The sequence below is a fragment of the Panthera pardus genome, unplaced genomic scaffold (assembly GCF_024362965.1).
Source record: "Panthera pardus isolate Hobbes unplaced genomic scaffold, ASM2436296v1 HiC_scaffold_21, whole genome shotgun sequence".
Classification (NCBI taxonomy): Eukaryota; Metazoa; Chordata; class Mammalia; order Carnivora; family Felidae; genus Panthera; species Panthera pardus.
Genome location: NW_026526777.1, coordinates 14998351 through 15026243, shown reverse-complemented (window position 1 = coordinate 15026243; position 27893 = coordinate 14998351). Strand labels below are relative to the sequence as shown.

The 27893-nt window shown below is 39.5% G+C and overlaps 1 protein-coding gene across 21 annotated transcripts in view; it reads right to left on the bottom strand.

Moving 5' to 3' along the window:
• The window catches only part of ESRRG (estrogen related receptor gamma), a 625497-nt gene that overhangs the window by 167429 nt on the left and 430175 nt on the right, over positions 1 to 27893 (bottom strand). For 18 of the 21 annotated variants that reach the window (XM_053908974.1, XM_019465627.2, XM_019465623.2 and 15 more), the window contains one exon: positions 14370 to 14785. The exons of the other annotated variants lie outside the window; for them this stretch is intronic. In XM_053908974.1, the coding sequence (XP_053764949.1) occupies positions 14370 to 14772 (403 nt within the window). In that variant the 5' untranslated portion in view covers positions 14773 to 14785. The remainder of the gene's footprint in view (positions 1 to 14369; positions 14786 to 27893) is intronic. 21 annotated transcript variants of the gene reach the window in all.

Genomic DNA, 27893 nt, shown 5'->3' with positions numbered 1-27893 from the left:
CAAAGTTGGCACAGATTTGGGGAAATCTGCTGGACACAGTGATGGTAACTGATCTGACCTTAAACTGCAGGAGGCAGTACAACAATGGTTACAAGATAAGATAGGAGTCAAACGGCGTTCAAGTGATTGTTCCACCATTTTCTACAGGAGTCAAGGAAAACTTTTAAATTTCAAGTTTCTTTCTTCAGGGGTGAAAGATGGATCATACCAATGGACACCTTTATGGTGTTGCTATGAAAATCAAATGAGATCATGTAACTCAAGGCCTGAACCAGAATGAGCACCGATTCTCAACAATAATTACAACATTGTAATTATATGCAGGGAAGGGATTCAGGATGCAGAAAAGCTAAAGGGGCTCTACAAGTGGCCAGGTGCTGGTTCTCAGTGCAGAAGTGAGGAAATGCCTGGCAGAGAATTTCTTCTGGCCTGTTGCAAGAAAGCCAACAGGCATAGACCTGACGTCCAAATCACAGGCACATTATGAGAAGTAAAAGCAAACAAATATTCAAAAGACAGTAATCAGGGTACCTGGGTGGCTCCATTGGTTAAGTGTCTCACTCTTGATTTCAGCTCAGGTCATGATCTCATAGTTTGTGAGATCGAGCCCCACATTGGGCTGAAAACTTGGAACCTGCTTGGGATTCTCTCTATCCTCTTTCTCTACCCCTCCCCCTGCTCACAGTCATGCTCACTCGCTCTCCCTCTCTCTCTCAAAATAAATAAATAATCTTAAAAAAAAAAAAGGATAGTAATAACTAATTACCCCAAAGATCAGGGAACTGACATAGGACTGCCAAGTGGAGGTAGAGTAAAACAAGGAAAGCCCAAGGGAGGACCACGAAAGTTTCCTAACATGTGGTGTTTGTACCTAAAGATTTTCCTCTCTGAAATAAAACCTGTGTACTAAACTGTCTGCTATGATAGGGATTGCAGAAAAGTGCCAGGCATTTCTTCAGGAAGGAGGAGTACAGGGGAAAAGTTAGCAGTGACGGAGGGGGACTTCCTGTGTGGTGACGGCCCAGGGGAGGCAGGGAAGGCTGGGGATACCTGTTTAGCTCTCACTCCTTCATATAACAGCAAGAGTGGACAAGTGTTTTTTATTAACGGTCCAGACAGTAAACATTTCAGTTTTGAAGGTCATTTGGTCTCTACTATGACTCCCCAGAAATCTGGCAGAAGCCCAAAAGCAGCCACTAACAATACAAGAATGGGCATGGCTGTGTTCCAATAAAACTTTCTTTAGCAAATTTCTTTGGCCCCAGACCTTAAAACATATGGACAAAAGGCAGCAATGATTTAAAACAAACAAACAAACAACAACAACAAAAAAAACCACCACACACACAAAACATCTTTTACCCATTATTTCCTTTCTTACTTATAACTCTGTCAAGTCGCTTCCTACAAGTTAGGCACAGACATTACAAAAGAAATCTTAGTAAATTGGTACTATCTCAGAGGAACAAATGGCATAAGAAGTTGGAGGGCTTTTGCTTTAAATATCTATAAAATTTGAAATTGTTCCCCATGTAAAACATAGTTTGAAGACTCTGGGGGACAGTTAAGGCGTTCCAGAAGCAAGGAGGTGCCTTGGGAGTAGTGAAGATGCTTTGGAGGCAAAAGGTAAAAAAAAAAAAAAAAAAAAAAAAAAAAAAAAGGTGCAATCAAGGACAAAATCTTGGGCTAGATTCATTCCTTTGAAGATTCTTGTACTTGTCTCTGATCTTCTTCAAATGAAAACTATGTGAATAGTTTGCACTGGAAAATGGATATCAGAATGTAGAGTTCGCTATGCTTTCAGATTCACTCCAAAGGTACATTCAGATTTCAAGCTCTAAATTCTAAATTAATCAAAATTTCCTGTGTACTAAATCCTCTTCTTTTCTTTTTGTGTTATTACTCAGCTGTGCCTTTATTAAAAAGTATATTAGAATTCAGTGGTCTCTTTAAGCTAATTCAAACCAAAATAAACAAGATTTCATCCCAAAGAACATAATTTTTTTCTTTAAAAATACAGATTCATTCGTATAATCACATTCTCCCCCCTTCTTCTGACTAGTATTCATCACAAGAAAAAAAGAGTTGCCCTCTACTGCAGTCACAAAGTTTACACAAGCAGACAACAATTTTCACATCAAAACAAGAGAAGAAATAAACCTCTTTTCTTCTGAAATAAAGAATTAAAGAGTCTGGAAGTTTTATCAGTGGTGAGGGTGGAGGTATATTTTTAGGATCAACCTAAAACTAACAACTAAAAATCCAGAGTAGCAGAGCACCTGGGTGGCTCAGTTGGCTGGGTGTCCGACTTCAGTTCATATCATGATCTTGCGGTTCATGGGTTTGAGCCCCCTGTCGGGCTGTGTGCTGACAGCTCAGAGCCTGGAGCCTGCTTCGGATTCTGTGGTCTCCCTCTCTCCCTGCCCCTCCCCTGTTTGCGTGTGCACACACTCTCTCTCTTTCAAAAATAAACATTACAAACATCATTTAAAAAATCCTGAGTAGCAAAATGAGAACCAACAGATAAAAATCAGGGAAGTGAGACAGAAAACTGGTATGATAGAAGAACTGAGCCCTCAAACTTCATACGTAGGGGGTTTCTAAAAATGAATTAAAAAAACAGATCTTTTTAAGACATATTTCTGATTGTCTCCTTTTTAAAAAACCTTTACTATTAAAAACCTTTACTATTATCTAATCATAACTTTGGAAATATTCTTAATTTTCCATTTTTATTTTATTTTATCAATGTTATAGAAAATTTTGCCCATGGACTAAAATCTCTTACGAAGAATTCAGTCTAAAATTATTTGATGCTTTAAAAGCTTAAAAAATATGCAAGGCAGGGTAATGAGTAGTAAAGAGCACAGGATCATGGCTCACACTGTCTGAGATCCAGTTGTTTTGGGGCCATTATTTTTCTAAGCCTCAAATTCCACATATATAAATATGATAGTATAATAATATAATAGTAGTATCTACTTCTTTGGGATAATGGAAGAATTAATAGAACAATTAGTGTAAATCACTTAGAACAATGTGGCACATTGTAACAGTTGATATAGTCATTATGACAGACTAATGAATTTTTCATCTACTGTTAGTGGTAAAGGCATTGTGTGCAACTCAAGAGGCTGAAAACAACTATTTACATTGTTCACATATGTAATTATTTATGCACAGCCTAAGGAGGTAAAAGATTAGAACTTCAAATTCAGAAAGTATGTGAAACCCTTCAAAAATGTTTACACATTCACCTCACGCGCTCATCAGAAAAGAAAAGAAAAGAGAAAAGAGAAAAGAAAAGAAAATTAAAGAGAAAAGAGAAAAGAGAAAAGAAAAGAAAAGAGAAAAGAAAAGAAAAGAAAAGAAAAGAAAAGAAAAGAAAAGAAAAGAATTGCAGGATGGATGCAGAGAAATTGAAACCATGTGCACTGTCAGTGGGAGAGTAAAATGGTGCAGCCATTATGGGAAACCAGTCAGTATGAAGGTTTGTCACAAAATTAAAAGTAGAATTACCAGATGATCCAGAAATCCCACTTCTGGGTATCTATCTAAGAAATTGGAAACAAGATCTGAATGAGATATTTCTACACCCGGGTTCACTGCAGCATTATTCACAACACCCAAGAGGCGGAAACAACCGATTGTCTTTTGATGGGGGAATGGAAAAAGCAAGAGTGGTATAGACATATAATGGAATATTATACAGCCTTTAAAAAGAAGCAAATACTGTCATATATTACAGCATGGATAACCCGAGGACATTCTGCTAACTGAAACAAGCCAATCACAGAAAGACAAATACTGCATGATTAGAATATAGGAGGTAAAAGTAGCCAAACTCACAGAAAGCACAAAAGTGGTTTCCAGGGGCTGGAAAGAGACGGGAATGGCGAGGGGAATGGGCAGTTGTTTAATTGGTGTAGAGTTTCAGTTTTACAGCATAAAAACATTTAAAGATTTGTTGCACAAAAATGTGCAGTTAACTAATACACTGCACACCTAAAAATGACTAAGATGGCAATTTTTATGTTCTGTGATTTTTATGTCACATGCATTTTTTATGTGTATGTTGTGCTGTGTGATTTTTACCACAATAAAAATAAAATAAATATTAAGAAATAAATAAATGCTTAAACATCATTCAGATGTAAACACTTTTAAAATTGTGTAAGTGAGTTGCAAGGACTAGGCCATTATTGAACCCCATTATCAACAACTTCAAGAGAAAGTGGATTAATGCAGTGGGTACTCTTTACCACATCTAAGATACTATCTGAGTTTATCAAGTAATAGATCAGAAAAAGGAAACACTGCTCTGGGCTTGTTAACAGTAAAGGAGAAAAGTTCTTTCTGACCCATGCCATGAAACCCTACCCCGCCATTCCTTACATCCCACCTTATAGCTTCAAAGACTTGAATTTTAACAAGTTACTGATGTCTCCCTTCCTCAGGACCCAGCAAATCATACTGCGACATATACTCTTACAACTAATTACCAAAATGACCCACATTCACATCAATAGGAACCTGAGACCATAGACCTTTCCTTGCTCTTTCTTTGTTTACCTTCCTACCTTTAGGGTGAACATTGTAATCTACTGGGGTTAGCAGTAACTAACTTTGAGTTTACGGGAGGAAGGGTCTTATCACATAATTACTTTAACATAGGCATTAAAGCGTGCATCCTGAAAAAATAAAGCACAAGGTATCATTCCTACTATAGCTACTGAGGCAATTCTAACAAGGCAATTTATCAGTTGGTTCTCTGAATAAAACAGCCTGATTTGTCAGGGCTTGGTTCTGGGTCAAGGGAGAACAAGAATGGGAGAATGAAAGCTATTAGCATAGAAAGCGAAGCACTGATAGCTTTGCTGGGCAGTTTATCTAGTAATCAAAAAACAGCCTCCGGCCCTTCATCAAAAAAGGGTCACCAGATAATTCTAGGGTGGTGGTGGGTCCTTCCAGAAGAAAGTCCACTGGTCTGTAGGCAAAGGATCTGCCACACCCCACTTCCTAAGAAGTCCATCACAAATATAAAATTCGACCACACTAAAAGACAGGAGAGCAAATGGCATTTTTACAGAATTAATTGGAACTGATCTTGGAGTGCCTCAGTCTTGAGCGTGTAAACTACACAAAGTCCTCCTCAGTCATTACCTGCCCAGAGGAGTGTTGGTGTGGAGTGCCGGGAGGCGTTTTAGATTTGACGAGTGGTAGGCTGGGGCAGGCTAAGAAAAGAAAATTACTCACCAACAGAGTGCCTAGAAGAAAGGGCAATGCGCATGCTCCCTTTCCACAGGAGAGGGACTGACTCAGGAACAGGTTTGGGCGGCCCAGGTGGGTTGCCATGTTGAGATGTTGCCACGCTGGAACCAGAGACAGCACCAGGTCTCATGCCGCAACCAGTACCCTTCCCACCATGCTGCTACCTCTGAGGACCCCAGCTCAGGTGAACCATGGGAAACTGACTGTATTATCTGAGGGCAGGCAGTTTCAGTCAAGAAAGATAAGTTTACGAAAATAAATACAGGAGAGCATGGCCTCTTACGTATGCATGTACATGTAGAGATAATCCAGAATTACCTCCTTATTTTTTATGATTCTATCATGCAGGCCACGTCAAGGAGAATCAATGGAGAATATATTAATATTACAGATACATCAGCACTTTAAAGTATGAAGACAGAGCTAAGTTTTTTTGTTTGTTTTTAAGTAGGCATTCAAGTCCAGCGCAGCGCCCGGTGCAGAACCTGAACTCACAACCCTGAGATCAAGACCTGAAGTGAGATGATGGGTCAGACGCTAAACTGACTAAGCCACCCAGACGTCCCAGAAGATACAGCTAAGTTTAAAAAATTACTAAAACGCTTGTCCTTCTATTAATTACAATTATTGCACTTTTAAAAATTAGTGATACTATTATCACAAATGTCCTTTTCAATTTTTTATAGTTAATTACAAAAGATTAATGTTTATTTATTTTTTTAATATGGAATTTATTGTCAAATTGGTTTCCATCAAATATCCTTTTTTAAATAAGTAAAAATAAACATAATGTAACTTACCCGAGGAACATAAAACGCATACTATATCACTTCCCAACCACTGCGAAACAGCATAGACAGTAGAAAAGAGTGTCACTCATTTTGCAAATATATTGCTACGAAAGTGAATTTTGTTTGGCTAATGTGACTAAAATATCTCACTAATTTGACAGTAAACTATAGTTGGACATTTTACCATGTCATAAAAAGTTTCACTAAAAATTCGTTTCCTCCTGCCATTGGCATATACCCCTTACACCGGACAGGTTCTTATCCAGTGTCACTCAGCTGGTAAACTTCCCCTGTGAATCAACAGCTAAAATGATACGTCAATGTTAAATGACTTTCAAACTACAGTAACATAACGAAGTGTTTAAAAAACATGTAAATGACACCAGAGACGGTCATGTCACAAATTTGAGTTCCTAATATCTGAAGGACAAAAATATAGTAAGGACAGTTAAATGTTCTTCTATTTTCTTCTCTTTGATCAAAGATCAACCATGCAATTTAATCTCTGAAAATAATCAGTCTTATACAACTCAAGATCCAACTTTTTGTCAACTGCTCTGTTACTATGTTTTAATTTACATTGATTCCACTTTCCAATTCGCTAGCTAACACGCACGAATATGACACAGTGAACAGTGACAAGAGATTAGAAAAATGTGATCCTTGAAAAAATAAAAACATTCGGAAAACTGAGATAGTACACTTAAAAGATCATCATGATACAGAACTTGCTTTCAGTTTAAAATAATAGGTATGGAAAGTTGCCTAAAGAAGTCCTCTGGGTTGAAAATCCTAGGAGTCAATGTTGCCTACAAGAAGATAAATTGGGGTGTTTTGGTCTGGCAGTTACCCAGCAGTCAAATCGAGCCCCAGGCATATTTTTGTATGGCCCCAAGCTCAGAGTGGTTTTTATATTCTTAAACAGCTTAAAAAATAAAACAAAGCCAAGCAGAGTATGTGACAGAGAAGGCATGTGACCCACAGGTCCTAAAATATTTACTCTCTGGCTCTACAACAACTTGAGAAGTGATGACAATTTAGGTGCGTTCCTAAAAGTCAGAACAAACCACAGAAAAGAAATCACTACTCTTTTATCCCTAGAAGTGGGTTCATTAAGTCAAAAGTAAGAGAGATGAATCTGTAAATTATGCTTTTTCCTAAAAGATCCATTCACATAATACATATTCTCTACCAACACAGAAAGTCTGTAATATAAATTTTACTATTAAAATAAACACTGAAAGTTACAATTAAAATAGCCAGAGTATAATGATATCTCTCATTTATAATTTGGCAACATAAATGCATTTCCAAGAATCAGACAAAATTGGAATCAAATGCAAGAAAAAGTGGAAAAGTCACTTAAACTTTAACAAAAGCAAACTGTGAGCTAAAGCAAATGAATTGTACACAATATTTCTTCTGTAATATTAGTATCAATATTTAATTTAATACTACATCCAAACTGATAACCCCTGAGATTCTTCAAGTCAATTTAAACATTTCCATATTATTTTGAGTTTTAATCTTAGAACATATTAGAGTTTTAAAGAGGTCATTTATAAACTGGGGTAAGTATTTTTCTTAAATACTATTTAAGTTAAATAGAGAGTATTTTATATTTTCTTTTGCAAGGTTCAGATGATGCTCAGACACTCAATTTGTAAGTCTCTTCTTCCTCCAGTGTTGCAAATATTCTCTTCTAAGACTAAAATAGCACAAATGGCAAAGAAAACGTGACACCCAGGAAAGATCCTCTAGGACTACGCCGCCTGCTTTGGAAAAGAGTCAGCAGTTCAGTATGGAAGAGAAGTAGGCACATCAGATCCACAGGCTATGCCCGCAGCGTTAGCAGATGGCTAGCAGGCAAACGCCTCATCTTTAATGCCCCATGTTTAAGGGGATATTTAGGCTCTTACCATGTCACCTTTAGAACCAGACCAAAAAAAAAAAAAAAAAAAAAAACCTTCACCTGAAGGCCCTGGGCTTTAGAAGACTTCACAGTGCAGGGGGCCCTTCAACAGGCTAAAAGGAGAAGACCAGCTGGAGCCGACCCCCTTGTAGCCCATGATCCCCAGTAGCTGGGACTCTCAAATTCTGCGGCTAAATTGCCACAATCCCCTTCCAGGACCTGCATGGGCCACTCCCGTGGGTCCATCCTCTGGAAGGTGACCTGGACTGGACTGTTGGTGTGCACATTATGACACCCATGCAGTCTAGGGGTAACTGTTTGGAAGGGGTCAATGTGCCTTGGACATGTGAGCAAGGGTGTCCACGCTATGCACAGGACATAATAGGAGGTAGAGGGGAAGAGAGAAATGGCGTGGGTGTAGGCTAAGGACGGACCCTCTTTCTACTACCTCTTTCTGACACAAAATTCCTACGAGTCTAAGAATTCAAAATGCAAAGCTGGCCTCCCAGGCCATTATGAAGGTATGTTTGTCCAATAGAAGAAGAGAACATACGTCACTTAGCAGTCTGTTATCTCGATTTCTAAGCTTCTAAACATTTACACATATGTTACGTGGCTGACCGCCATAGTTCTGTCTCGGATCCCACAAATGTCCAGAGGGAACTCAGTTCTTATCACGGTCACTCCTACATCTCATGCTGCAAGGACATCCTGCTTCTTCATTCCTGAATCCCACATGTAAAGCTTAACTGGGAATCTCATATTTCACACAAGTCCCAGGACTCAGGCTCCTATTCTGATTTACCCAGTTTCCCATCCATTGACACAGGGGGAAAAAAAGGTAATTTATTGCCATAAAACTATACAAAACTCATCGAATTTCCAGTCAGCCCACTCAAATCCTCCTGGTGAAAAAGGGCACCATTGTCAAGAATGGCTTCAGGGAGAGAGGGTTTATTATCATAGCATAAGGTAGATAGCTATGATCTGAGGAAGCCTACACATCCCAGTTCAGCATCAAGGACACACTTGTGCTGGAATATCTGAACCACCCAGTATTTGAGTATCCCAGTACACTGCCAGTATCAATCAAAATTCATAATTTATTGAGCACTTACTATGGGCCAGGTAATTGACAGACATTCTCTCCTTTAACCCTTCCTACCTGGGAAACAGAGGCACAGTGATGTTAAGGTCTCTCAGCTCTAAATGGCTGACACCTAGGCCTGGTTTTATATGAACCCACGACCTATGCTATAATGAATATCTTAAAAAACAAAATAAAACAAAACAAACCCAAAACCTGATTTTTTAAGTATACAATTTCCTCTTCATGAAGGTGTGGGGAAAACAAAAGGTCTTATCTCTAGCCCAGAAATGAGCAGCTGAAAGGGCCTTATTGGCCATATAACTATATACAAATACACACACACAGACACACACACACACATATATGTATATATATATATATATGTACATATATCCTTGTAGAGAAACAAAGAGAAAGTTAGAACTTTGTATGTTAAATGATGAACTATGTATTGATATTGATATTTTGGGGGCATAGGAAGATATTTTTCTTCTCTTGCTTCCCTCACTAGACTCCAAGGAACACTCTTAACAGGAAGGTACACGCACCAAAAAATCTCCCACTCATTTATGAATCGGGACTAACACTGGAATTGAAAAGAAATCAGAATAATGATATCACACACACCATTAAAAAGCCCAGAAAATGGCAATGAGATCACAACTACCATTTTAACCCCATCAGGTGATAGGACTGTCAAAATCTTCTAAAAAGGTTTTTTGGTCAGCAGAAAAGAAAAACAAAAACAAAAACACCTTGACTTTTCCCTAAGCGCTTACCTAGTTCAATGGTTGTTCAATGATAACTTGGAAGTAGTCAATAAATAAAACATGCCTTTCTGGTTGGCTTTCCCTGAAATCTATGATTAATTGCCTTTCACAATTGGAATACCACATTCATCTTTGAAGAGAACAATTCGCATTACTTTTCTTTTTTTTTTCATTAAAAATTTTTTTAATGTTTATTTTTGAGAGACAGTGAAAGAGTCAGAGTGTGAGTGGGGGAGGGGCAGAGAGAGAGAGAGAGAGAGAGAGAGAGAGAGAGAGAGACAGAATCTAAAGAAGGCTCCAGGCTCTGAGTTGTCAGCACTGAGCCCAACAAGGGGCTCGAACTCATGAGCAGTGAGATCATGACCTGAGCTGAAGTCGGACACTTAACCGAGTGAGCCACCCAAGACGCCCCTCATTACTTTTCTTAAGGTGTGCTCCAGATATATGTGCTTTTGGCTTTAAATTTAAGAAGTAGTTTCCCCAACCTTCATAATTGATATTTATCAATATTGTATAACCAATCTTAAAAATAGATTATTACAACAAGAAATAAAGACTCTAAAGAGGTAATATTCCCCACAAATATGCTTTTGGGTGCACCTGTCACGTAGTCAAGTAACAAGAGCACCAGCAGGCGCTAGTGAGGAGGAAGCCACACTTACATAATGCCCTGATCTTACGGGTTGTGAACAGTAGAAAGACTTGCTCTTAAAGGGAGTTGCATAATCTCTTCTCATTCCCTGAAGAGCTGTAGGGGAGGGAAGGGACAGACTCCTTTCTGCAAGGAGAGCTTGGCTGCAATGCTGCCTCAAGGCATGAGAATAGATTCCCGGCCCCTTCAGCATCAGAACAAGAATCTGTGATGAGAACAACAGATTTGGGCCCCTTTCAATGTCTTTGGAGTTCAGCTGCTATCACTATTTGGCCACAGAAAGGAGGGGCTGTTCCAGTCTTCCTTACAATTACCACCCTAATTATTACATTATACTTTCACAATTTAATCCCTTTATTTGCCTCACTGCCTTTTTGGGGCTAAGTTAGCCCCACGGTGTGATGCCTGCTGATGTAGCTAGCAGGGTAGCCTAAGTGCCGCCCAGCTGCCAGCTACAAACACAGCCAGGTGGGCAAGTCCAGAGTGCTAATCTGGACAGTGACATCTCTGTCTCCTGCTCAAAATCCTTGAAAGTTGCTCTCTCCAATATGGAGTAAAACTGAGCACTATACATCAATGCCAAGAATCACCCTGTGCTTTGCTCTGTTAAGCTTTTGGTAGCATTTCAGCGTCCTAAGGAATAATCAGGCATAGAATTCCAATTGCTCTATTCCAGTTAATTGCACAGTAAATAACTAATGCAGAGCTACTAACATCTAAGCTATAGGATTTAAAGAAAAAAAAAACTGTCAGGAAACCGTTTCATAGTTGTTTCTTTTGAAAACATACTAAGAACCAAGGAGTTGAACCACCACCTGCCCCCTCCCCGCCCCCAGCCCATCCTAAAAATTTGTTACTCCCTCAAGGCAGAAGATGCTTGTAGAGGAATTCACCTCAAGGCACAAGTGTTTGAGAACTGAGGTTTAATAAAATGTTGGTAAGATGAAACTCCAGACAGCATGCTAGTGTCTGGCTCACAGTAGGTTCTCAGTAAATATTTGTTGAGTAAACGGGGGTGGTTTTCATGGTGAGAGCCTCTTGCTTATAGAAGCATACACAGCATTTGTTAATTTATCCCAAAATATTTGCTTATCTTTGTGTAGTTAATTCCAGAGCTGTATAAACTGGATAAACAAAATCAAGTCACTACCAGTTTGAATTTTTAGATACTCCGTAATGTAAGTATTCTAATACCTTTGGACAATGGCTACTAAGAACCCAAAGATTTGAAATGTGTTTTCATTCTCAAGTTTTACAATGTTAGTAAATAAACTGAAGATATTTTCCGATGCACAAGAGTGGAAGCAAAACATTGTTTTTACTTACTTTACCTATGATTTCACATTTCATTTTATCCTTAAACATCCCATGAGGTAGGTATCAATGCCTTCAATTTATAGATGAGAAAAAAGAAAACAAAGATCCAGTGGATAAAGGGTTTTTGTAAGAAAATGCTAATAAGATATGGCAATGATGAACCCTAAAATATGAAGATACAGCCATGAAAATATTTAGGTTACTCGAGGCGCCTCGGTGGCTCAGTTGGTTAAGCTTCCAACTTCAGCTCAGGTCATGATCTCACAGATCGTGAGTTTGAGCCCCAAGTTGGGTTCTGTGCTGACTGCTCAGCACCTGGAGCCTGCTTCAGATTCTGTGTCTCCCTCTTTCTCTGTCCCTCCTCCACTTGCTCTCTGTCTCTCTCTCTCTCTCTCTCTCAAAAATAAATAAACGTTAAAAAAAAAAAAATTAAAGTCTGATATAAAACAAAAAAAAAATTAGGTAATTCATATTTACTCCAAACTAACCTGACTTGTGTTCTTCAGTTAAAACTATGAAAGGTTATGAAAAAGTTAGGCTTAAATATCCACTCTATTATCTAAGAGTTAATGATGTCTTGAAAAACTGTGATCCTAAGTAAACAGCCACAAATCAAGGAAGCTATGGAATAGACACAGAAGTAAGGGAAATTGTAAAACCCAATCCACTAAGGACCTTTACTGAAATCTTCAGTGCAACTAACGGACAAGACTTGCCTCCCAGCTGCTCTAGAAAGAAAAGAAAAAAAAAAAAAAAAAAGGTGGGAGATTACTGTATGTACAAATAAAGGGTTTCCTGATCACCTTTTGTTAAAAATTTAGAAGGATGAGAATTCAACAAACATAATCTCATCTGCACTTTAAAAATCAGTACATCACAAAGCTATTAAACTGATTTCAGTTACGTCCAAGAATGGGCCATTAGCAGACGATGGTCAGTCATTGGTGGTAATCAGCAGCCACATGGTAGACATCAAACTCGGCTGAGTATCAGAATCCCCTGGAAGATTGCTGGGCTCACCCCCACAGATTCCGATTGGGGTCATCTGGGATGAAGCTTTCAAATAAATTCCCAGGCGACAGTGATACCACTGGTCCACTAGAGATACGCTGAGAAACCATTTATTTATAGAACACAGCACAGGAGAGGGCAGCGATTTCTAAACTTGGCTTTACTTAAACATTAAGTGCGAAGCTTTCAGAAATCCCTCCTTTGCCCTTGCCACACCCAAAGCCAGTTAATTCAGAATTTGGGGGGACGAGGCCTGGATCAGTATGTTTTCAGTCTCCAGATGATTCCAGTGAGCTGGCAAAGGTGAGAACCACTGATAAGTGGGAAGACATACATGTATCCAAAAAATGGCTGTCTTTTAAGAAGAAAACATTTTGGGGTGCCTGGGTGGCTCAATCAATTAAGCATCTGGACTCGATTTTGTCCCAGGTCACCATCCTGCGATTTCTGAGATTGAGCCCTGCATTGGGCTCTATGCTGACAGGGCAGAGCCTGTTTAGGATTCTCTCTCTCCCTCCTCTCTCCCCCCGCCCCCCTCCCTCAAAATAAATAAATAAACATTAAAAAAAAAGAAAACATTTTGTAAGCCACTGAGAATAGAATCACTGATGAGCTGAGAATCCTCAACAGTTACTCTTTCTTTCCCCTATTTTCTTCATAAGTATATCACAAAGGACCTAAAAAAGTAAAAATTATAACTTCCTGTGAGAATATATATCTATGGCTTTTAACATGAGTGGAGCTCTGTATTTGTGGATTACTAGTTCAAATGAGCACATACAAATTTCCGCCATATTTTCCTACAATTATGTTGTTATTTATAAATCTGAAAGTCTATGAAGGTTCAGATGTGTCTTATATATGTGGGAGGTATATTTCATAATTAGGTATAATTTGGAAGACTTTCCATTACAAACTCATTAAAAAGGTGAGGAAAGTATATCCCACCATAGGGAAAGAAGGAAGGTTGGAGACAATTAAATTGTGTAGACTGGTGGTTCTCAAAGCATGGATCCTGGACCAGTATAATCAGCATCACCTGGTAATTTGTCAGAAATATAAATTCTTGGACTTCTACTCCAGATGTAACAAGTCAGAAACTCTGAGGGTAGGGTGACCTGTATTTTAACAAGATCTCAAGGTGATATTGGTACGCACTCAAGTTACCACTGCTCTAAAGTATCTATTATTTTCATGCCTCTGTAAGAAGAACCAAAGAGGTAAAAACACTACGGATCCAGTGTGTATTTGTTTAGTTGCAACACAGACCTCCATTGCTCTGATAATAGCTGTGTTTTTTAACACATAGCTTCATATCATTCCATCATTAGGGCTTAACAGTGAAAGCAGAATTCTTAGGGGGCATATCTGGGGAAGTTTATTCTATAATCCCTCCACAAGCTATTGTAATCTATTTCTATTTTGTACTCAAGACAGAATTGAGACTGGAAAACTTGATTATCAAGGATAAGAACTAAGAAAAACCAGCCAACCAACCGCCAACCATCAACCTGAGGCTGGGCGAGAGTGGGGTGTTCCCAGGTGCAACACTAACCTTGAATCGTCCTCTTGAAGAATGCCTTGCAGGCTTCACATGATGCCACCCCGTAGTGGTACCCAGAAGCAATGTCACCACACACTAAACACAGTCTCTTGGGCATCGAGTTGAGCATGTATTCACACTTGGTCTGGGGATCTTCAACAATGGTGCTGGAGCAGTCGTCATACAGTTTTCTGACCGGCCCACTACCTCCTAGGATAGGAGCAGAAGGGTAGAGAGGTGGCGAGTCAAGTCCGTTCTGATGGCCATTCATGGTTGAACTGTAGCTCCCGCTGGCGTCTGAGGAGCCACCTGGGCTGTGGTGGTTGACGCTGTCCGTCAGGGAGGCCGGGCTGGAGGGTTCCGTCTTGATGAAGGACGAACAGCTGGAATCAATGTGTCGATCTTTGTTTGACATTCTGCAGAGAAGCCTGAGATGTAAGGAGATACAAACGGAGAGGGAGAAAGAGAGAGAGAGAGAGAGAGAGAGAGAAAAGGAGAGAGTGTTAAACATAGAAACCAAAACAGGTAGAAACAAAGAGAAGGTGAAAAAATAGAGAGAAAGTGAAAGGGAAGGATGAAAGGAGGGGAAAAAAAAATAGAAGAATTCATATGTTAAAGACATTGCTCTTTGAGAGCGCTGCCTAAGAGCTGGGACTACACATCATTCATTCCCTAGTCAATATCTCTTGTTCTACAAGAAGGTAATCAGCATAAGGGCATGACAGGGTTACATCAAAGTGCCCAGACAGGCCATAAACAAAACCTCTAACGGGTCCAATTCCTTTTATTTTACCTTTCTCCTGGAAAACCACTGTCAATACTCTAGATTCTAAATTTGCCGCGGAAGAGGAGTGATTTAAAAGTCTATATCATTTCCAAAATTGGATTTATCCTCACTCTATTTTTCCCTCCCATGTTCCCATGCTGCAATCATTTTATTATGAGCAGAATCAAACTTTTATTTTCAAGACCGAACAGATGATTCCTCAGCTCTGTAATTACAGTTTGTCAACATGCTTCCATAAGCATAACTGTGTCTCTTATTGATCTGACTAAGACACATAGGGAATATATCCTCAATCACTTCGCTTCTTTATTTAAATCGCTCTATTTCATAGCCATTTAGCAATACAGAAAGACATCAAGTATAAAATTCTAGCCAAGATGTACGGATAATTTCCTAGAGCCCACAAAACTTAGTGAAACGATCACCAACACGGATTAATAAACATGTGCGTGTGTCTGTGTGATTTGCCATTGCTTAAGAGGTGAGTGAAGAAAAGCCATTTGAGCCTTCAGTACACCTGGGAGTCCATAAATCTGATACTTTGTATTATATTCAGCAAACTAGGAATGTATCAAATTTTGTCCTGAAAATTGAGATTTGGGATGCTCTCTTTCCCCCCCTTCTTTTGGCCTTTTAACATCATACCTCCTAAAAGGAAATATGATGAGGCATCCAATCTGACAAATTATCTCTCTTATCTAGAAGAAACATATTTCCCCTCTTTCTTTGTTGGACCCATAAATGATTAAATTTCTGGAGAGGTAATTAGATGAGAAGATATAATTGGTCCTATTTTCTTTCCGATTAGCCATAGTGCAAAACCCCTTTTAGCAAAGTCTCTAAGAACATTTTGAGAGCCTGCCATAGAAAGAAGAGGTGACAGTTGAGAAGGGGACTTAGCTAATTGCTTCCCAGTGGAAAGTTGATTTATAGGAATCCCACAGGGTAATGGTCATTCACTAGAATTTGGGGGAGTAGTCACAATATAACCAACGGGATGCAATTATCTCCTCTACTATAAATCTAATGATATTTCATCACTGCCCAAATTTCATGTCCTCCTCCGCCCCCCTTCCCCCACTGTTCTGTTAATTCAAACTAAAAAAAAAAAAAAAAAAAAAAAAAAATATATATATATATATATATATATATATATATATATATATATATATATATATATATAATCTCCTATTGGGGAATGCTCACTTCATTGCTCCAAGAAGGCAGTCTCCAAAGCAGAGCATTAAGAGCAAATATTTGCCTCTTAAACAAGTACGTTGCACACTGGAAATTTTGTTCTGCCTTCTAAAGTAAAACGGTATCAGGAGGTGAAGAAAGCAAACAGGAAGAAGAAATCCACAAAAATATCTTCGCACTTTCGCCCACCCACCCGTGTTGTCCTTTTCTCAAGAGCTAGTGAAAGAAAAAATATCCCCCTCACCAGCCTGAACTACGGCGTCCTCTTCCTTCTGCATCTGCTGCCTTGTACCCGTCACTGTTAATGAGCGCTGTAATTAATAGATCGCTCTCCTTGTCTCCCTGCTTGCACTCTGGGCTAAGCACTTTTCCTCGAGTCAACGTTTGAAAGAAAGCGGGTCGGCACTGACTTACAGCAGCCCTGCGAATTCCTTTTAATTTAGAGCACTTACCCCAGCACTTCACTTATTACCTTATAATTACTGGACGACTCGCACATACATTATGATCTTGGACTAGAGTTAGAAGTTATTAGGGTACTAAAACATGGTTGCTCCCCTTTCCTCTCTCTGGCACTGAATTTCTCACAGCTATGACAATTAACTCTTTCACCATCTGCCCTTAAGGCACCATTCTTTTCCTCTCCCCACCCCCCCCCCCCCCCCCGTTTTTTTTGCAGAGGAGAGCAACTTGATCACAAAACATCCCTAGTCTTCTCCAGGCCCTCTTTTCTGTGTCTCTTTTTTCTTGTACCATCTATGGTCAATTTCACCCCAATTTTCTTTCCCTCTGGCTCTTTCTCATGGACTTCTAAAATCCGCAGAACTCTTGATTAAGAAACAAGGCCAGGGGCTCCTGGGTGGCTCAGTCAGTTAAGTGTCTGACTTCAGCTCAGGTCGTGATCGCACACTTTGTGAGTTTGAGTCCTACACTGGGCTCGCTGATGTCAGTGCACAGCCCATTCAGATCCTCTGTCTTCCTCTCTCTCTGCCCCTCCCCCACTTGCACTCACTCTCTTTCTCAAAAATAAATAAACAAATTAAGAAGAAAAGACAGAAAGGCAGAAAGAAAGAACGAAAGAACGAAAGAACGAAAGAACGAAAGAAAGAAAGAAAGGCCAAGAATTGCTTTCCCGTTTATGGAACAGTTATTTTCTAAGTCACCGAATGTTTATGTGTCAAATGCATGTTGTTAAAGCCCTGAAAAAGAGGGAGTCTCCAGCCAGCTGTCTGGTCCAAAATCTCAACCCATAACTTTGCAATTACCTGCATGGAAGCAAGGAGATTAGGAAGTTAAGTTGTCAGGGAAGTCTCTGGGCAGTGGCAGTATCTCTTCCCACATAAGGTCTGGCTACTGCAGCAGTGAATGAAACTGATCAAACTGGATTGGTGCCTTAGGTTGTACCTGTTTCTTTTCACACAATGAGCTCCTGCCTTAATTAGTATCTTTTGCCCAGTGGAAGTTATAATAGTCAGAGTTGCCATTTATCAAGTGCTTATTATGTGGCAGGCACTGGCCTGAGCACCTTACTAATATCACCTCATTTAAGCCTCAGGACAACCTTATGAGGGAGATATCCCTCTTCAGGCAACAGAGCCTCAGACATCACACAATCTCCTGAAAGTCATACAGCTAGGAAATGGGAATTCCAGGATTGGAACTCAGGTCTGATGCCAAAGTCCAGTGCAGAAATGTCTTGAAGTTGGGGAGCCTGGGTGGCTCAGTCGGAGCATCCAGACTCCTGATTTTGGCTTAGGACATGATCCCAGCATCGCGGGATCCCTGCATCAGGCTCTGTGCTCAGCATGGAGCCTGCTTGCGATTCTCTCTCTCCCTCTCTCTCTCTAAAAAAGAAAAAAGAAAAATAATTGAAGACAAAGAAGTGTCTTGAAGCCAACAGACTTCTTGAAGGTGTTCACAGATTTTTTTTTTAAAGCCAAGCAAGCAGGGGTGAGGAAGTGGTGCCCATGGAGACCCACTATACCCACAGCTCACCTATGAGCAGAGACGGCCGAGATGGCCACCCCACCGGCTAGAGGTCTGCTGTAATCGAGTCGCCCTCTCCAGTGTTGGGAGTGACACCTCAGCAGAACCTCCGAAAGAACACAGTTGTCTCCTAATTACTACTTAGCTCATTACATCGAACACTTCCTAGACACCATTACATTATACCCTAAAACTACAGTGGGTCTTAATTCTCTTCCTCTCTGTCTCTGAAATTCTACAGCTCTATTATTCAAGCCTGAAATATTCACAACTATCTATAAATTCAATTGTCAGCTGGTGGGTTTTATTCTAGACTTCACTTCAATCTAAAATTAGAGGCACTAAAATTCACATTAACTCTAAGAGGAATGTAGTGAATAAGACTTTATTTCAAAAGAACACCTTTTTGTCAGAAAGAGCCATTTTCAAGATGATGGCTTTATCTGTAGCCAAAGAGAATAAGCCCAATTCCACATTGTGCTGTTAATGCAGGAATTTTAGGTCACATTGGATTAATAAAAATCTAAATTTAGTTAAGAATTATGAATAGAAATAACATGGGTAGAAAATTGTGGGAAATGTTTATTTTAAAGCCTCAGTACAGTTGCTTTTACTTTATTATTTTAAGAGGAACGATGAGAAGCACAAGGGAGACAAGAGACTTCCCAGAAGACTTCTGAGGGAACACCCTGAGAATAAACCGGAAGAAGAAATAGCTATGTCAAGACTAACATTGTCTTTTTTGTGTAAGAAACTGAGTTTGAGGGATTTAACAGCCTTCCTGAGGTCTGGGTAAGGCCAGTCCTTTATTATACATGTTTAATATGGTTTGAAATATAGTCTCAATAATTCTTTCTTTTTAAGTTTATTTATGTATTTATTTTGAGAGAGAGAGACAGAGAGCAAGCAGGGGAGGGGCAGAGAGAAGGGGAGAAAGAATCCAAAGCAGGCTCTGCCTTGTTAGTGCAGAGTCCGACATGGGGCTCGATCCCACAAACCCCGAGATCATGACCTGAGCTGAAATCAAGAATCGGATGCTTAACAGACTGAGCCACCCAGGCGCCCCTAGTGTCAATAATTCTGATGATCACGCTTCCAAAAGGACCCTGGTGCCTCACCTTGCCCAAGAGTCGGGAAGGGTAAAATTTACCTTTGGTGCTAGATATTGACGATAAGGCAAATGCAACTTCTTATTCGCTGGACTATTTCAAAGTGTAATTTTTGAAAGTTAATTAACTGTGTTAGATGTGTGCATGTATAGAGAGAAAGAAAGAATAAGAATCAATTAAAGTGGTTGCTGTAGGGGGAAACAAGAAGATAATCTGTAAGTTAATATTCAATTTATATTATAATTATCGGGCTTAATTGTTTTCAGAGATCCTACCTAGATACAGGTAAATGTGTGACCTTGAATGAATTGCCATGAGTTAGAATTTCCACATGCTTACATAGATGCCCAACCATGGTGGTCTGCATTCCACAGAAGCTTAGCCAATACTTTTGTTTAAATGCTGGTATATCAATAATGTCCTATAGTCATATAGAACATACACATCTCATCAACAGATAAGTTCTTAAACAGCTATATTTCATCCTTTACATATTATACAAACTCAAAATTATTTGCTGCTTTATTTCCCTATTTAAAAAAAATGGTGCATGAAATTCTCATAAAGAACATATTATGTGCAGGTTTTGTCTGGATTTCCTGGCTGTTATACTAAGACAAGGTTTTTTTTTTGAAACGTTTATTATATCCATACCAAGGACAGACACCTTAATAAGCTGAAAAAATGCCGGGTAAAGACATCACTATTTTATTTTCTTCCTTGTCATCCTTAAGAGCCCCAGAGGGTACCCATCTGCATTACAAACTCCACTTTATCAATTTGTATCCAAACATTTTAGGAAAGCACACTGAAGCCAGCAAGCTCACAAGTTCACACATGCACAGAGAAATACGAAGACAGTGCCCTTAGCTTTCTTACTGAATCACAGAATTTCAGGGTTTGAAAGGAAGGTTTTCAAATCCTGACACCTAAACACTTCTTATTCAAAATAGGCATGAATCTATGAGGACTGGTCAGTTTTCTACCTCCTGAAAACATCAGATTAAATATTTAAGTATTTTTATTTAAATTTAAAGAACAAAATATTAAAAATATATATATCAGCCTATAGGCTTTTTTGTTTTGTTTTAATGTACATAGAAGGAAACTTCCAAGACTTATGCCAAGCTTCCAAGTCGTAAGTCCTAGGCTTCAGAATCCATGACCCCAGCAGCTCCCTTAGCAGCCTGAGTTACAGCTTCAAGCATGCTACTTTACAATGAGCTTCTTTTTTTTTTCTTTTCCTGCTTCAACTAATTGCACTCTCGTAAAGTGGCAAAATGTGAATCACTTAGTAACAAAATGGGCACCAGCTGCTATTGTCAGAGAATGGTGATGCTGAAGAAAGGGAAAGCAACCGAATGAAGTGTCATGTCAGAAATCAACGGTGCAACGTGTGATTTGAGAAAACATGACTACTTTACAGAGACAGGGTGTCATTATGGCATCACAGTAATACGATGCTTTGACAACTACTGGGTCTAACATATCATCATTGCATTAAGGTACACTGGCTTAGTTGGGAAAGGAAAAGAAAGGATTTTTTCTTTTAATAAGAAATATCTTAAGGCCTGCCTGGTTAACCTAACGAAAAGAGATCATTAATTGTAAAGGAAGAATTGTAAATCCTGACCCACAATGCTCAGAAAGATTAAAACACACATGCACATATATGCACACACACTTCTGTATAATTTTAGACCTTCTTTAATAAACCTTGAGGCCCATCTCATGGAACAGATTTCTGCATAACAGGGTCACATCATCTAGTAATGGTGATTCTTTGAATAAATAACTTGTGCATTTAGTCTAAAAGAACTTACTCCATCAAGAACAAGAGTAAGCAAACAGCTTTCTGTGGAGCTCCTATCAGCTTGAATTGCTGATAGGAGATGTGGCTAAGCAGTGTGGGGACATGAAGCCAGCTCCCTAAAATATGATCAGGGCCCCCTTTAAAGCCAAAAGCTCCCCTAATTCTGTAAGAGGCTGTATACTACACCAAAAAAAAAAAAAAAACTGTCAGAATTTCAGACAATAAATGAGAGACTTTTAATTCATTTCTACATACTCATTGAAAAGAAAACATACCATTAAATAAAATCTTGGAAAGAAGAAAAGAACCCTGTGAAAACAACTGCATCCCTAATGACAAAACCAAGACCTAGAAGGATCTCGCAGAAATGCCACCTGCTTTTGGGGTGCTAGAGCTCAATGATCCCCTCTTTTTCAATTTTGATCTGACACCACGTTGGTTTGACCATCCTGGTTTAGGCCTTGAAATCCCATGTCCTGGAAACCCCTCAGTCCCTGGTTAACCAGGATGGTTGGCTATGCAATCTGACAGGACTACAGAACCTCATACCTCCACCTGCGTTATACCGAAAACAAAGGAAGGGAAATGGAGAATATTCATTTTCAGCAATGAAGGCCGAGAAAGTTGGTTAGAGAAACGCACCAATAAGCGTAAGCGTGTGCAGCCTGACAAGACTGGGGTGCTGTAAGCATGTGTGTTAGAAAGTAACCATACACCGCATCCCACGTCAGTGGGCCCCATGCAAGGTGGAGGCCACTGCTGATCACCTTGTTAAGTTATCTGGACTATTTTAGATGTAGGAAATTGCAGTAGCTTCAATTTGTATTGCCAGGTGATTTCTGGTGCTTCCTGGTTGATAAACTTTATTAATGGGAAAAGAAATGGTCCTGTGATATCACAATGTGTTGCACATTATGATTGTTGACAGTTTCTGTATTTAAGGATTCGATCTGATGCAGAGGCGCTTAGTAGTGTAATTTATCCTTAGCTTGTTTTCTTGGACCTATTTCAATCTAGGGGTGAACATCCCTTGTTTATAGCTCTGAATACAGTAAGTGAGCTATAGGCAAATCAATAAAACTGTTAAATGCATAATAATGTTGGGTAATTGCATACATGATGTTTTGCATAATTAACTGTCTGAGCTTTTCTTTAATATAATGGGCACTCACGTAATATAGAGTAGCTATAAGTCTATAAAATATACACAGTTTATATGAACCATGATTCTGCTTAAAACTCTGGCTAATCATCTACATCGGCTTTGAAGGGAGAGCTCTCCTCCACTGCCAAGTCCAAATCAATTCTTATGACATTACTTTATAACTAACATGATATTTAACTGATGATGGCTATTAGCTATTATACAGATTGCATTCAAGAAGTGTAACAGTAGGGGGAAAATACCATTTAGTTTAAACAAACTTCTGCCGTGTAATCAATATTATTGAGGCAAATTAAGTGTTTTAACAAGTGTGTATATTTACCCTAATGCAGCTTAATTAACTATATCCTCACAACTGCCCAACTCCATGACACCTATGGATGTTAAAAGAGAATCTCAAGAAATGCCTAGTCAGAAGTTCAAATGCACGACAAGCACAACAGAAGCACAATCAAGGACAATTGTGACCCCTACAAATATTTCTTACCTTATGCAAGTTACACTCCTAGGACCAAAAGCCCTAAGGACCGGAAGGGCTTTAGAATAGTATCCCCTTCTGTCAACCCACTTGGGTAGCAAATGGGTCACTAATCCCAGGGTAGAGGGAAAGAGCTCTGGGCAGGAGGTGGGAGACCACTGATAGAAAGGAAGGTTAGTATGGGGTAAAAACTACATGAGATAAATCATCAAAATGAAGCTTACGATATATGCTGAATGTAACATTTATTCGGTCTTGGAGATTTACTACGCCATGAGGAGACCTCCTTCGCAGTAAGCTTTCCAGAGAAAAGAAATAGTCTCCTACTTCTACAAATCTCTGGTCTTTCAAACAGAAATATGGATCAATAAAGTTTGCTTGTGTTCAGACAATTCCGTTTTCAAGCAGTCAAGGAGCACACTGAAGAGGAAAAGCAGACACAACAGGAGGGGACTGACAGCTAAATGGAGGCCTTCTCACGGCATCTCACTAGAGGAGAAATAAACAGACATTCAACTCATAGAAAGTCTATGCACTGATCTTTACAAATTACAATCGAATATAGACGCTTTACACACAAGACTCCAGTGATGGAGTTCACAAATCAAATCCAGGTCAATGAGAGCTCAGGCTGACTGAATTTTCCTTTCCTGTTCTCTTTGCTACACTGAAATAGCCAAATAGGAATGTTACCAGGCGTTGAGGCAAAAAATACCGAGATCGTGGTCTTGATGTCACCCTTTACTCATTAAGAAAATGTTTTGCAAAAGCAATTACAATGACCAACAAACCTGCTGCCTGCACAGAGATAGGCCAGTTCACTTGCAGCGGAACTTGAAAACATACCCGAAAACTGGGTGAGTCGCAGTGGTGAGAAAATTTAAATGCTGAAAAGGAATCATTGTCGAAATGAAGGTTGCTGTGAGCGCCTATGAACATCTCTACGCTAGTGGGAGATTCATAGCACAACCAGAGATAATAAACCACATCATTCCCTGTTGGACAAGTGGTTAAACTATATTTATACTTTTAACGTAATAGCTTAGTCTGCAGTAGTTAACATCTGGATGCAAATGCAGCTGGTCCTGGGTGATCTATGACAGCAGCAGAGGTTATGATTATATTCAGTTGGTATCAGGTGTTGTTCAGCTGAAGCAGGAGAGTAGGGGGAGGCAGGGAGGAGGAGAAATCGCTAATTATTAATCCTAAATCTTCCTCTGCTCTCCTTTTTTAAACATTTCAATGAGCTAGCTGCTTGAAGAGAAAGTGAAGCTGAAACACAAGGACACCATTCGCAGGTAAAGGAAAATAACATACATACACACATATATTTAATTCAAGCCATGGAAACGACGAAGATTTTGCTCTGTGGCAGAATGGGTTTTGTAAAAAGGGATTATGCGGCAGTGAGAGGCATCCAGTGAAGCCAAGGAAAGCCATCCACAGGCCCCAAGCCCAGATAGGAAGGACTTGCTTGGTGTTTGTCATTCAAAGATCCAAAAACAAACATGCAGAGAAACATTCCTAAATCTTCTTTGCAATTCTGAAAAACGGATTAAAAAAAAATTTTTTTTTAACATTTATTCATTTTTGAGAGACAGAGACAGAGTGCGTGGTGGGGTGCAGAGAGAGAGGGAGACACAGAATCCAAAGCAGGCTCCAGGCTGTCAGCACAGAGCCCGATGAGGAGCTCGAACTCACGAACCGCGAGATCATGACCTGATCTCAAGTCAGAGGCTTAACCGACTGGGCCACCCAGGGGTCCCTAAAAGTTGTCTTAAAAAGTACTACGCCAGGGTTCCCACAGCTTGCATGTCTTCTTTCCTCTTTCTCAGGGACTCGAGGATGTAGGAAACGTGGGTTCCAGCTCCAGGTCTGGCACCGTGTGACCTGAGACAAGTCACTGCTCCACTCTGACGTTCAGTGTCTTCGCTCGCTAAACAAGAGGGTTCACCTACAGGTTTTCTAAAGTAACTTCCGCCATTTTGTAAAAATCATATTTTACTCAAATAAAAACCACACTGGCCTGTGAGTCAGATTAGACCCGAGAGGATGGGCTGCTGAACTAATGCACACTCCCTATACTTCCTTTTCTTCGGCTGCTGCTGCGCTCGCATACCGCCCAGGGCCACGGCATTATACGGGCGCGCATGCGCGTGTGTGTTGCAGAAGGAATAATTACAGAAACAACTCGCTACGTAGCAGTGAAACTACGGCAACGACATTCAACTGAGGAATCATTCCCAGTGGGCTACAAAAGGACAAATAGAGCAGTGATAATTTTGGGGGAGCTGGGGAGCAGGACTCTTGGTTTTTCCTAGAATTGGTTCTCTTTTTGCTCATTACATTTTTGGTGGGAGGCGTTGGCGGAAAGGGGCAATTCCCGGCAATCAGTGTTTAAGTGAATGTTTGTCCCAGTGTGTGACACCACGCTGTCAGCAAGCAGCAGGGCGCCGCTGAGTTGTTACTACATTTGATTTGACTGCCAGTAGGAAGCTTCATTTCTACCAACTGTTAGTTGCTAGCGCAAAGAATCTTCTCTTCATTTCTGGAGTGATTTTTTTTCCCCTCTCTTCCATTTCCTTTTCCTTGCTATGTGGTCAGGCCAAATGCCACGTGGGTTTCTAAGACAAAACCTGAGTACTTGTCTCCTGAGCTTGAGACGGGAGGACGTGGAGATAAAGGGTCCATGCAATTTGTTCAATATTTCTAGTCTCTCATTTAGAGTCTGCATTTTAATTCTGATTTCCTAGCTCATCACAAGGTCAACCCAGAGACAGCAATACTCCTTCCGCCACACTGTGGTCACATCTTTTTACTTGGTGGGGTTTATTTTAGCCAATGGAGCAGCCTTTATTAACGAAAGGAAGGAAGGGAAGGAAGGAAGGAAGGGAAGGAAGGAAGGAAGGAAGGAAGGAAGGAAGGAAGGAAGGAAGGAAGGGTGTTGTCATTCACCTTCTCATGAAATATTGTTGAAATCATTGCTATTTTTGGTGACTGCTCTGACGATTTCTACAATTTTTCTTATTTGGTTAATTTTACTACAGCACATGGAAGCCCCTCCCCTTAAAAATAATAAAATAATGATTTAGGTAATTATGATTCTCAAATAGTGCCTCTGACAACAACTTCTGACAATGAAAAGCATCTTTAGAAACAACAAAAGCATATGCAGGAGTAACAAGGGTAGGGAAAAAAAAAAAAAGAAGAAGAAAAATCCCTCAGAGATATTAAGAAAATTCAGGCTGAATGGAAAAGTAATTAACACTAAAGAGCTAAAACTGTAATTAAGAAAATTTTCATTAAGGGGAAGCAGGTGAGTCTGCTTTTCTAAATATGACAAGGTGCTGTGTAAAAATAAAATAGAAGCAGGTTTCGGTGAGTGGAGCAGGAAAGCCATGTCTTTAACCAGATCAAATTCTCGAAATTGGCTGTCAAGACAGGATTGTTGTGATTTATACCCGTCTATCAAGTGCACGAACGGGAGAGACAGAGAGAACAGAGGCAAGCTGCTGTCGCTTCCATTCGCAAAGAACTTTTAATTTCCACAGCACCATCTGTTACCAAATCTAATTCACATTCCCCCTTAATCTGGTTTAGTTCCATAATACTAATTCTTCCCCAACCCCTATGAACACAACCACTAAAGAAAAAAAAAAAAAAAAAAAAAGGAAAAAAAAGGCTTTGGCTCTTGGTGAGTGAGAAATTGAATATTATAGAGTTAAGGTGTTAAGGCTCCGGTGACTTAAGCGAAGCATGCTCTTCTCCATTAAAATGTATTCCTGGTAAAGGGATTTGTTTTCAGCCAATGCAGAGATATGAAATTGTTCATATTTGGGGTAAAAAAAAAATGCTGATATAAAAGTAGGCTGGGGACATGAAAGCAGAGGTTGTCATAAAATACAATTGTTGTCAAGTTTAGTCACTTTCAGAACTGGCTATAAAATCACTTTGTCATGGTTTTCACATAGAGAAAGCCTGAAATTGTATTTTTGTTAAGGAAACTCGAGAGAGTGATGTATATATATATATTCAGAAAGAGTAGAGCAGGGCAGGGGAAACACCTAGGAGAAATGGAAATGGAAATGGAAAAAAATCATATATAATTTAAAATAAAGAGATGTCTATTGGTAAATGCGCAGTCACCTCCCTCGATCTAAGATTCTATTAGCACATACTTTTGATTCACCATCATTTTCACTCTCAGCCAATATAATAACTGGCATTCACAATAATGAGGTTGTGAAGCTATAAAATTATAAAGTGCTTTCTGCATCAGAGAAAGATTAAACTATGCTCAGTAAAGATTTAGTGTTAAATGTATTTTATTGCTTTCTAAGTCTGTGAAAATTTGTTATCTCTAAAGGCAATAGTACGTAAAGATCCACAGGCAAACAAGACAAAACAAGAAAAGATACTGTTTGAATACCGGGGTGCGAAGTTTTGATTACACGTTTAATCAACTGGCTCACTACCTAACTCCAATGAACATTAGAAGAATCATCCTTTGGTTCTCTAAGCCAGTAGTGTAGAACACTAGCTGGGTTCCATGATAACAATTCCTCAGTTTCAGTAAATAACTGGAGACAGTGTGATGAAAATAATTATTTTCATAAGAGTCGTGATTATCACCCATAAATACATTTTGTAGAGAAGACTTCAAAATGTAAAGTCCACCACTAAACTGATATTAGCTTAACACTTAATTTAAAAAACCTGGGGGCACTGAGTGACTTAGTTAAGTGTCTGATTCTTGGTTTCGGCTCAGGTCATGATCTCATGGTTTGTGAGTTCAAGCCCCACACTGGGCTCTGAGCCGGCAGTGTGGAGCCTGCTTGGGATTCTCTCTCTCTCCCTCTTCTCTCTGCCTCTTCCCCGCTCGCTCTCTCACTCTCTCTCAAATAAACAAACTTAAAAAAAAATCCTAGGTCTGTTATTTAAAGATAAATACTTTCAGGAAACAATCTCTCATTTTACTGATGGAATCATCTAATTAACTAG